General features: G+C 46.4%; 1 protein-coding gene across 9 annotated transcripts in view; it reads left to right on the plus strand.

The window, feature by feature from the left end:
- AFF3 (ALF transcription elongation factor 3) overlaps window positions 1-12,777 on the plus strand; it is a 573,659-nt gene that overhangs the window by 529,994 nt on the left and 30,888 nt on the right. For all 9 annotated transcript variants that reach the window (XM_070573486.1, XM_070573489.1, XM_070573490.1 and 6 more), the window contains 2 exons: window positions 4,601-5,701; window positions 10,403-10,527. In XM_070573486.1, the coding sequence (XP_070429587.1) occupies window positions 4,601-5,701; window positions 10,403-10,527 (1,226 nt within the window). The remainder of the gene's footprint in view (window positions 1-4,600; window positions 5,702-10,402; window positions 10,528-12,777) is intronic.

Raw genomic sequence — 12,777 nt, forward strand, 5'->3', positions numbered from 1 at the left:
CACGCTGCATGTTACTCCTTTTTGTTGGAAAGGAATGTATTAGTTGGCATAAAAGTAACATTTCGTTTAACGTTTTTCACAAGATTAATACAGACATACACCCTTTAGAAATAAAATGAGTTTGCAGAATGAAAATTGCAAAGACAGTAAGTGACATTATCTGGCTGACCCTGCTCAGTGTCACTGTTTGGCTGTGACTGAGCTGGCCCAGGTCACCTTATAGAGAGCACTAAGACTCTTTATCCTGAGCCCTACAGGACACTCAGGCTTTGGATGGCCTCACGCCGCACATTCTGCTGTGCAGACCGATTGACGCTGCTTTGCAGCAAAGTGTTTCTGGCCCTCACTTCCCCCACTGGTAACATCCTGACGTGGGAATAGGAGGAAGCACTCGCGATGGTCCAAGCCACCTGCATTCTCCCCGTCCTGTGCCATGGCTGGAAACCCACTTGGCTCAGCTGAGTTTCCTCTGAGCTGTTCTTTATGGCTGTGGTTGGAGAAAGCCACTGCATTTTACATGAGTCACCATAGTATAATGCCGTATCTGCAAGCTCGCACGGCAGAGCTGCTCCAAGCAATATTTCCATCACTGCAGAGCCCTTCGCTATGGTCTGACATTTGCTTAGTTATTCTCAGCCTCATTTTTTTCACTTGAGTTTTATCTTCTTTCCTGGCCTGGTACATCCTTTCCTGTCAGGGCTTTACTGGGGGAGAGCACCTTCGCTCAGCTAGCACGTTTACCTCAGCACACAGAGCTCCCTGGACCAGTGTTCCCTAAGTACTTGGTACCACATGGGAGAAAAGGAGCCTGGTCACGTGTTTTGAGGAGTGCCAGGATAAAGTAGGTGTAACCCGTCTCTTTACTATAATAGGGCATTGCCCAGGCTGTAATATTGCTCCTGTAAGCTGTTTCCATTGTGGCATTTCCCAAATTTACCTGACCATGGAAACCTTTCTTCATGGAATATATGAACTAAAACCCTATTTTGGAAAATACTGCCCTAGATTGTTCTTGAAAATCAGCAGAAATGTGATGGAAGTTACTCATTGGTTCAACAAGCTTCTCCTTAATTAGGCACCTATGGGGTACCTGGCAATGAGTGCTATGGAGGATATAGATGAAGCAGACACTAAGGTACTCGGTGGAGAGGTTATGCGTGAATCAGAGGGAAGATTAATCAGGGAGGAGGGTCGTGGCTGAAAATATAACACAGCAAGCGAGAAAGCAAACAAAACCACTGGGCAGAAACCTGAGTGAATGGTTCAGGAAGCGGACCAGAGCCAGCAGCATGCCGGTGGAGGAGAATCCCAAGCCCTGAGTTTTCCCTCCTGCACTGCCGCTTAACCGTTTAAGCTTCCTTGGCCACAATTGCCTCATCCCCAAAATGGCAGATATTCCCGTCCTGCCTAGTCTATGAGATTGTTCTGAGGAATAAATGATACAATTTGAGCGACAGCCCATTGTGAGTTCTTATCAGGAGGAGAGTCATAGCAGTCTGTCTTCCTAACCTATTACAGACACTGCAAGGGATACAAAGAAACAGCGACCTGGCCCCTGCCTGAGAGAGGTGTTTGACTTTGTTGAAGACACAAGACATATACATGTGAAACAAACATGAACATCAAAAGCCTATGCAGTTGAGGATAATAGAGGGCCACAGGTATTGCTTGGAGAGTTAGTGGTATTCTCCAAAAATCAAATCTAATTCTATCATTTTAGGTTGAACACCAACATTTCTCAAAAGAATGAGATCTTCCTGTCATGAGGCTCCACCGGAGCGTACTGGGAGGTTGGGCAAAGCAGCAGGGGAGAGAATTTGGTCTTTAAACCTCGACAAATAAGGATCTAGTCTTGGTAGTGCCTGGTAGCACTGCAGCTTTAGACAGGTCGCTTAACCTCTCTGAGCCTCATCTATAGATTAGGGGTGATAATATTTCCTATCTGTACGGATTAAGCTAGATAATATTTGTAAAGTGGGAGGTACATTGTAGCTGTTGCGGCAATGAAAGATGACTGTAAGATGATGGATGCCCTCGAACAGCAGCCTGAGGAATTCAGACTTCGTTGGAGAGGCAGTAGGAGGTCCTTGTAGATCCTTGAGAAAGGGAGTGTGATTTAGCGATGTGTTGAAAATGGTACTTCAGACTGATTTCTTCAACTGGGAAGTGCAGAAAAAATGACCCTCAAGCACATCAGGCAATGGGCCCGTACTAAATTTATTAAATTCTCCCCTGCACTATTAATGCTCCCATCAGGAAGCTTTAGTGCAAGTCTCCCCGTGTGCAGCTGTGTTTGGCTCCAGGCACACGCCTGTGTTCTCTCGCATAAGAGCTGTGAGCTGTGGAAGGCTCAGGACGGTGGGCATGAGGGAGAGGTAGTGTTAAACAGGATGGTAGGGCCAGGGCAGGTGGTGTGCTCTGCCACAAATGTGTGCGCCCTCTCCCAACATGTGTACCCTTTCTGCAAGAGGCCCCTTCAGCATCCATTCATATTTACTGTGCCCCGTTTGTCTAGGGAAGCTGAGGCACAGAAGTCAGTGACTTGTAGTGGTCACATAGTGAGAAATGGGGGCAGGGAGGAGACAATATCAGAAGTCATACATTGTTTCCCTCCAAAGTAGCTCTCAGCCACACTCAGCTTCCCCTTAGCAAGGAAGCTGTTGGGAGTCCTGCTGTCCCACTGTCTCTGTTGCATGCTTCTGCTACTGCACTAAGTGCTGGGGTGCTCTTCAGGTTTCATGCGTTCCCTTTCTCTGGAGAAGCCAAAATAAAGCGAGGTCAGAATTTACATATAACAACTCAGAGGCACAAAAAAGATACATATCTTTGTTCTTTTGCATCTTGCTCTGGAGCCCTGCTCCTTTTAATGCATGAAAACAAACAAGCAAAAGGTCAAGTCAAAGACCAGACTCCCTAGCAGGGCCCTGAGGCTTTTTCCTCCCACATCTGTGTCCCGGGGTGAGGCCTCTCCATCCTCACAGCCCCAGGGGAAGGGCCTCGGAGCCTCATGCTGGCCTCCACTGAAAGGTCGCTTGTCCTTCCCAGTCACTGGCCACCCTGTGCTGGTGTTCCCTGGAGTGCAGTTGGTCTCATCTGTTTGGGGGGAACCAGCAGGATGTCCATGGTCCCTGCCATGGCTCTAGTGCCTGGTCCCCACATTCTGTGTCCTCTTCTCTTGGTCTCAAGCCCCTCTGGCTCGTTAGAGACTTCCCACCTCCCTGAGCTATGCCCCGAACTCCTGGAGACTCAGCCAGGACCCTTGTGCCTAAGATGCTGCCCTCTCTTCGCTCCCCTCACGTCCTTGCTGCCTGTGGTTGTGCGCCAACCTCTGCTCCTCATATGGACCTCACTACTGAAAAGCAAATCTTGACACATAAAAGCAAGCTTTCGGGAATTATTATGTTTTAAAAAGTGTTTTTCTCCTACAAGGGAGCCTGACATGTTCTGGACTGCAACCAATCAAGTTTGAAACGCAAAGCTAAGCATTGTCTTCTTTATTCTAGGCGAGAATCTAGTCTCATGTGGAAACAACAGATGCCACGAATTCAGAGGATGGGAGGCCGTAGGGAAAGAAAAATATGTCACCTTAATCATTCAAAATATTTTCTATACTTAGATAAGTACACCTCTGTTCTATTAATAATCATAGATGCTGCGTAAATGGACTTTTATTAGATATCAACAGTATTTACTCTGTATAAAGTCATCAGTTCTTAACCTTTTTATGAGACATAGATCACTAGAGACTTGAATGAGAACTCTGGGCCTCTCCCAGAAAAATGCTTCTACATGACATCCTGTTTCAGGGCACTCCTTGACCCCCTGGAACCAATCTATGGGGCAGAGCTTAAAACCTATAATATGCATGATTTGCTCTAAGTTAGCAAAATAGCTTGCTGGAAGGGTTTCCATCATCACCTCCATGTCTGAAACATTTCTGGCAAAGTGGGATGAAAGCAGGTTGAGGATGGACTAACCAAGTCAACTGCCAAACCATATAGGGCACACACCCGTCCCCTTGAAATAGGAGTTCCAGACCTCTAAACAAGCAGTGTCCCAAAGTTATTGCTTCTTCTATTAAATAACTATGCCCCACTTGCCTTCATCATATAATTTTTTGTTAATTCTTTGGGATTATAGGTTCCACTTAGATCCCTCTTCTAATTTCCCCCCAAATTTTAAGTCTTACAAAACATGAGTGGTTAAAGACTCAGGGCCTCCAAACTATTCCCCAGTTAACCTTTGTGGAATCTCAAGTTTATGTAGGTATAATTATGAAAAGTATACATTGTATAAAACTCAAAACTGCTAGAAATGGGTTCTAATGAAACACAGTGCTATCCTCTTATTTTTCCAAATAGGCCCCAAACTGTTGCACTGACCTGCAAGTGCCCTGGGATAGGAGAGGGACACCACCCCTGCGTCCTGTGTGCCAGCTGACAGCTACACATACCCACTGCTTCCTTTTTCCTTTTGCTTCCAGCTGATTCGTTTCTGCTCATACGCCTAGAGGAGTTCAGTGAAGATAAAAACAGCCAGGCCCCTTTTAAGTGAGTCGGTAATAAAAGATGTTTTGTTGTTGCTGGTTTTCTGCTTTTAGGCTGAACCAGCGTCCTCTAACAAGTGGCAGCTGGATAAATGGCTAAACAAAGTTAATCCTCACAAGCCACCCATTCTGATCCAAAATGAAAGCCACGGGCCAGAGGGCAATCAGTACTACACCCCGGTGAAGGACGACGCGCAGGACTGTGGGAAACTCCCCGACGTTTGCCAAACCAGCCTGAGAGAGAAGGACATCAAGAGCGCCTGCAAGGAGGAGCAGAGGCCCAGGACAGCGAACAAGGCCCCGGGGAGTAAAGGGGTGAAGCAGAAGTCCCCGCCCGCGGCCGTGGCCGTGCCCGTGACCGCAGCCGCGCCCCCACCCGCGGTGCCTGGTGCGCCCGCCGAGAGCGCGCCCGCGCCCACCCGGAGGTCTGGGGGCAAGAAGCCCACCAGGCGCACCGAGAGGACCTCCGCCGGCGACGGCGCCACCTGCCACCGGCCCGAGGAGCCCGCGGCCGCGGACGCCCTGGGGGCGAGCGTGGTGACCCCTCCCGAGCCCCCCAAAGCCAGACCCTGCGGCAACAGCAGAACCAGCCACCGCAAGGAGCTGCGCGCCTCGGTGACCTGCGAGAAGCGGCGCACGCGGGGGCTGAGCAGGATCGTGCCCAAATCCAAGGAGTTCATTGAGACAGAGTCGTCGTCTTCGTCCTCCTCCTCGGACTCGGACCTGGAGTCGGAGCAGGAGGAGTACCCTCTGTCCAAAGCGCAGGCCGTGGCCGCCGCCGCCTCCTCCGGGAGTGACCAGAGGCTGAAGGAGGCTGCCAACAGCGTCAGCAGCGGCGGCGGCCCCCGGGCCGCCGTGGGCTCCATCAACGCCAGGACCACCAGTGACATCGCCAAGGAGCTGGAGGAGCAGTTCTACACGCTCGTCCCCTTCGGCCGGAACGAACTTCTCTCCCCGCTGAAGGACAGTGATGAGGTCAGGTCTCTCTGGGTCAAAATTGACCTGACCCTCCTGTCCAGGATCCCGGAACACCTGCCCCAGGAACCGGGGGTCTTGAGCGCCCCTGCATCCAAGGACACTGAGAGCGCACCGCCAAGCCACACCTCCGACACCCCTGCCGAAAAGGCCTTGCCAAAATCCAAGAGGAAACGCAAGGTAGGCCTGGGGCTGAGCGCGTGGCCGGAAGGGAGGGCTTTCCTGGAACCTGTGGGCAGGTGGTGGAGCACAGGCAGGCTGCCGTCTGCGGTGTGCAGGTGTCCTTACTCAACGGACCTTACTATAGCGCCGTATACATGCCGGGTACTGTTGGAAGTACTTGACATATATTAACACAGCTATGTCCTTAGAACCACCGAATGAGGGGAGTACTGTTATTATTCCCATTTTAGAGCTACTGGTAATTAAGTGCTGTCCCACTGCGTGTTGAAGTACGTATACAAGAAATCTCTATCGGGTGTGTGCAGAGGGCAGCTGGATGGGGGCCTGTAGAAAAGCTAAACGCGTCGTGAATGCCATTCTTTGCTGCAAAAGATGGAGTGACATTGATGGTGGGATCATTCATTGACCTAAGAAGCTGGCAGCCTCATAGAGTTTAAGGCTGTGACCCAGGTGAAGCATGAATATGGAAGTGCCCGATGCCGGGCAGGGGCTGGAGGGGGCGCTGGGAGAGGAACACCAGACTGCAGCATCACAGCCCGCAGCTGTTGATCGAGGAGAAGTGTGTGGAGAGGGGCTGAGAACAGTGCCCCGAGGAAGAGGGGCATTTGAGTAATCAGAGGGGCGGAGATGGAAGAGGCACCAAAAGGGAACAGGATGAACAGGGGAGGCGTGGCAGTGAGAAAGGCAGCTCCAGGATGGGGCGTCCGGAAGCAGACCCAATGCTCAGCAGTCTGTGAAGATTTGAGCATGGGAATAACTTGATCATAAATTAAAGCCAATTTTGAGGATTTTTATCCCCTCCTGTTACTGTATCTTCAAAAGTAACTTGGACCACGGTGGAATGTCACACTGGGTGACAAACCAAAGATTGCAGTAATCATGGATGGTTCCAAATCTAGGACGAAATCATTAACAACAGTTAGCACGTATATAATGTCCCCATAAGGGATGCTCTTCTTAGCACTTTAAACATGTTAAATCGTTTAGTCCTTACAGCTTTATGAGGCAAATATTATTGTCATGCCCATTTTACAGACAAGGAAACTGAGGCTCAGAGAGCCTAAAGTGTCTTGTCCCCGGTTCACATAGGTGGTAAGGGACAGAGCCAGGAATGAACCCAGGCTGTCTGGTTCCAGGGTCTCTCCATAAGTCAGCCTGACGGTTGTGTGGTACATTCCCCACAGGGCCCCTGCTTGGAGTTTGACTCTCCTGGTTGCCATCTTGAAACTCTTCATTTTACCTTTGAATTTGTGTTTTGTAAGTGAAGTGTGATGGGACAGGAGAGCATGCACTGGACAGGTGGAGCTTTGACTCACCTGTGGTCCCGCCTCCTGCCTGTTTCCCCAAGACACGTTCTGCCTGCCCTTTGGCCCCTCTGCACTCCTGGCCCTGTGCCACCTCCCCCTCCTTGTCTCCTTCCAGGGACCAGTGCTGCTGCCGTTGGCCCCCAGGAACCAAGGCGCAGGCACAGTGGGGGTCGGGGTCAGGATCAGCATCTCACCCAAGCTTATGGGGTCTGGGAGGGGAGACTGCAAGCCCTTAGGGGTTGCTGGTTCGCCTTGGCTTGGGTGGTGGGCCTTAGAAAGGGAAATGCCTGACTGGACATCCTCACTCCTGGACTCCTGGGTCACACATTGGTGGGCACTGGACACCCTCTGTTGGTGGGCCTTGTGCACGCGCCCATTTGCAGGACAGGTCCCAGCGACTTGAGAGTCTACACATGGCCCCCCCATGTGTTCCCATGCCTCAAGGAGCACAATATGAAATAGCAAATAAACACCACCATGACGGGTCAAAAGAGAGACTTGATAGACAGGAAAATGTATTCTACTTTAGTACTTTATAACATTACTCTTTTACTGCTCTTTTTTTATTTTTGAAGTATAGTTGACATAACATTATTTTAGTTTCAGGTGCACAAGGTAATAATTCAATATTTGTATATATTGCAAAATGATCACCACAGTAAGTCCAGTTAACATCCATCACTGTACATAGTTAGGATGTTTTTTTCTTGTCATGAGAACTTTAAAGATCCACTTTCCTAGCTATTTTCAAATATGCAGTATAGTATTAATTATAGTCACCATGCTGTACGTCACACTTCCGTAACTTATTTATTTTATGACTGGAAATTTGTACTTTTTGACGCCCTTCACCCACCCCCCCACCCCCCACCCCCCGCCTCAGGCAACCACCAATCTCTTCTCTATGTACGTAAATTCAAGGAGTTTTTTGTTTTTAGATTACACATACAAGTGAGATCATACAATATTTATCTTTTTCTGTCTGACTTATTTCACTTAACATAAGGCCCTCAAGGTCCATCCATGTTGTTGCAAATTGCAAGATTTCATTCTTTTTATGGCTGAATAATATTCCGTAGTACACATATATCACATTTTCTTTTTCTATTTATCCATCAGTGGACATTTAGCTCGTTTCCATATCTTGGCTATTGTAAGTAATGCTGCAGTGAACATGAAAGTTTCATATATCTTTTCAAATTAGTCTTTTTGTTTCCTTTTGATAAATACCCAGATGTGGAAGTGCTGGATCACGTGGTATTTCTGTTTTTAATTTTTTGAGGAGCCTCTATACTGTTTTCTGTAGTGACTGAACCAATTTACTTTCCCACCAACAGTGCACAAGGGTTCCCATTTCTCCACATCCTCACCAACACTTGTTATCTCATCTTTTTGATAGTAGCCATTCTCACAGGCGTGAGGTGATAGCTCATTGTGGTCTTGATTTGCGTTTCCCTGATGGTTAGTCATGTTGAGCGTCTTTTCATATATCTGATGGCCATCTGTATGTCTTCTTTGGGAAAATGTCTATTCAGATCCTCTGCCCAATTTTTAATCAGATTGTTTGGTTTTTTTGCTATTGAGTTGTATGAGTCCTTTATATATTTTGGATATTAGCCCCTTATCAGATATATGATTTGCAAATATTTTCTCCCATTCGGTAGGTTGCCTTTTCATTTTGTTGATGTTTCTTTTGCTATGTACAAGCTTTTTGGTTTGATGTCCCACTTGTTTATTTTTGCTTTTGTTTCCTTTGCTTTTGGTGTCAAATCCAAAAAATCATCACCAAGACTGATGTCAAGGATCTTTCCTTTCTTTTTGAACAAGGGGCCCAGCACTTTTATTTTGCACTGAATTTTGCAAATTGTGTAGTCAGCCGTGGCCTCCTGGGTGACCTCAGTGAGGTGACCTTACCTTCTCTGTACTTCTGTTTCTTCATTTGTAAAATGGTGATGTCTTTGCCAGGGTGTTGTCAGATTCAGACAATATAATTCAATAATCGGGTTAGCACCCTACTTCCCTACCCCTCTTTCCTCTTGTTTTCCTCTGCATACCCTGCTCTCCTCATTTCTTGTTGGATTGATGGGTAAATGGATAGACTGATGGAAAGAAAGAGAAAGATACATAGGTATATAAGAAATACACAGGGATAGAAATTGATAAGCGTATAGGTTGGAAATACATATAGCTATATAAGCATACATAGAGATGTGCAGAAAGTCATACCTATAAAGTCCATAATATTCTGTATTTAAATAATTTCATTATTCATGGCCTTTTTAATTTTAACTTATGAAACTTCATTTATGCTAAGCCTGACACCCAGCTCTCCTCATAAAAATCTAATGAATCATCGTTAAACACAGACACAGAGAAGTGAGAGAACATTTTGGTAGCACTCTTTACTCAGCATCTGGGGCGTTACAACCCCAGGACTGGGTGCGGCAGGTGGGACACCACAGACTTGGCTGCCAAGGGTGCAGAGTCCAGCCCTGCTGGAGCCCTGGAGCCGACAACTGCGGATTCAGAGCTTTGGTTTGGGCCCTCCTCGGGGGCACTATTTCAGTGTGAATGTCTGGGATCCTTGTGACAGAGGCTGTGTGGCAATCCTAGCTAGAGATAGAAGGTTAAAGTCTTTCTGTCTTTGGTGCCGGTGCTTGTCTCCTGGAAAACACTGCTGAGAGCCCTGAATATACCATTACTGCATTCCTGCTATCTCACCAAAAACGGAACTTTGTTGAGTGTATTTGTATTGCACCCTAAGACACGTCTAAAGTTAAACACAATCATGGAAACAAGAATCCAAAGTACTGTTTTATAAAAAGGGAGTTTGAGGGTTCCAAGATGTCATGGGATAGTAATTGTTAACTAGAAGTAAGACACCAAGAGGTAAGAACCTTTGCTTGAAATTCATAAAAGCCACGAATTTCAAAAGAAAGGACCAAGCTTGTCACTTCCCTTATGGCCTTAAGCCCAGAATAGGTTGTTGTACTTTATTCAGATACCAAGAAATACCAAAATGGGAGATGCTGAAGCCACAATGTGAATTCAGAACAGGTCTTCTCTAGAGGGCGGTATCTCTCCCTGTTGATGGCAGAGCAGCTTTCATCATCTACAATGTTCCCTCCCAAATTTTGATCATGGTGTCATGCTTTTCCTCTCAATAAACTGTCAATAGTAAAACTGACAAGTTTCATCCTTGTTCGTTGAGGAGCTGACGGGGAACCTAGGCCAGGGCGAGAATGCCACAACCACATTGCTGCTCAGATGCTCTCCAGAGAAGCCGAGTGAGCAGGGCTCCGCGAGGCCTTGCTCTGTGGAGGTTGGTGACGGAGCTCGGCGTGGTCTCTTGAAATTCAAAGCTGACTGGTTTTCACCTATTTCCATGCAGTGTGACAACGAAGACGACTACCGGGAGATCAAAAAGGCCCAGGGAGAGAAGGAGAGCTCTTCACGACAGACCGCCTCGGCCAACAGTGCTTTGTCTGCGAACCACTGCAACATGAGCATCAACAGGTATGCGTGTTCCCTGGAAGGTGAGCTGGAGGGCTCGCTGGGTCTGAAAGTCACGTGCCTTACTGGGGAGAGTCAGATTTTTTAGACTGCTCTGGCCTGGGTCTCCCTATTGGCTTCTCGTGGTTTACCCCAAGGCTAATAATTAGGCCTAAGGTGTGCCTCCTCTCACAGCTCCAGTGAGGTGTAAGTACTTCTTTGTAACAAAAGACCGCTTACGAGTTACACACAGTTCTGCACTCCCGAAGACACACCTTTCCCTCTGAAAACTTAATAAGTGAATTGTCAACCATTATTTTAATAGCCGCTAAACCCGTAAAACACTATGCTTATTACATGGATGAAGAAAGGTAAACTTTGAGCAGAATCTCCACATGACACACCTAAAGCTCTTGGATATAGACGGAAATTGTTGTGTTAAGACAGGATCTGTGTCTCCAAGGTTAAATGGCCACCCACTCATCCTCTAAAGGGTTCCAGACAGACCCACATTGCCCTGAATCCCTGCAGTGACAAATGGCTTTCTAGCAAGGCAAGGTCCCAGATATTTATTATAAGCAAGTAGCTTATCATCAGTCATAGAAGCTCTTTCCATTTAGAAACACCACAGCTCAGAAAGCACTTTTCCTCTGCTCAGACACTCTTCACTCTCCCTGGCTGTGTACATAGAATTTTTAAGGGGAGATTAATGTTTCAGCACAACACATAAAAATGTAAACTGAAAGGTTAGGAAAAGATGTAGAGCAGTACTAAAACTCGGAAAGGAAATTGCAGAGCGAGGGCACACAGGCACAGGCCTGCTGCTGTGTCAGAATCACCTTGAGAAGGAGGGCAAGGCTCTGGAAGGTCTGAGCAGAAAGGAGGGCCGCACATGCAAGTTGGTCTGGTCCACGTCCTCTGTGTCCCCAAACATCAGGAAAATGTGCACGCGGAAAATGTGGACCCAAAATATCTTTAAATGTGTGATATAGTTATATATGTGCTCCTTTCTTGAGGCATTAAATAACCTTTCTAGCAGATTCAGTAACTACCATAATGTCTAAGTAGTGATGACTATAAACCATATTTCAGAATGTCCGCAATAACTGTAACATGACATGAAAATGTCTGATTTCTACTGGTGACAACAGTCACAGGTATTGCTAAACCACTACTCTGGTTTCTTGCCTTCATTCACAATTGAAGGAACTGTTCGATTTCAATGAGAGGTTAATGGAAATGAAGATATACCTTTCCTCCACCCAGGTGCATGCACCCCAGAATAAATACTCTTGCTTTAGAGCCTTGGCTTGGCAGAGCCTGCTAGCTCTGACAGTTTTATTTATGTTAAGTAGTGACACAATGCATATGGAAGTGCTCGGAGGTCTTTCTAGGAAAGGTGGTCTGTGTACCTCTGGAATTGTGATTACTGCCTTCAAGTTTTACCGGTGTGATAAGACAGTCCCATAGATAAGATGCCAAAGAGAAGAACCAAGGAAAGTTTCTTTGAGCAACTTGAATATATAAATTTATAAAGAGGAAGAAGAAATAATCATATGTCCATGACAGTATTTAATGTAATAATTTAATTTTGACATTTAAAATCACATTTATGTAAAATAATAGACTTAGAAATATGACTTTTTTCACTCACATGTCAAGAAACACATATTCAGACTGTTCACTTCATCTTCAACATCAGTGTCTTCATCATCACCAGCTGAGCCCCTTTTGATTCACCAAGGCAGTTTTCCAGAACACATCTCACTTCTGAGTTGTCAGAAGCACTGTGCTTTTTGAACCAGAGGTCTATCACCAGACGTTCTATCCCTACACGTATCTATTTGCATAACATTAAGAAGCTTGCCTTTATCATTTGTTGTAGAGGCCTGTGTACTAAATGTTTGTTAAATGGATTTACCTTTTTTAACTGACTCTATCAGGTGACTTCTATAAGCATCCCAAGTTAGCAATGATTGACTTTATTTCAGGCTAATGGGTCTTCCCCCAATTGCTTTTTTTTTTATTTTTTCAAAGTAAGGTAATGGAGAGAGCCCTATCAATATAATATACATTGCAAACCCTCGAATATAAGTGACTCCCTTCTCTGATGGATAGTTTTGAGGGGAGTTATATTCAGGCATAGACAGTAGTTCTGAAGGTAAAGTAAGAAGCCAGGAATGAGAAAATGTAACTTCTAGGACAGTTTTCTGTTCTGTCTTTATTCTGATCAACACCTGGTTAGCTCAGAAACCTAACAACTGAAAGTGGGCT

This window comes from Equus przewalskii, chromosome 14 (assembly GCF_037783145.1).
Source record: "Equus przewalskii isolate Varuska chromosome 14, EquPr2, whole genome shotgun sequence".
NCBI classification, from domain to species: domain Eukaryota; kingdom Metazoa; phylum Chordata; class Mammalia; order Perissodactyla; family Equidae; genus Equus; species Equus przewalskii.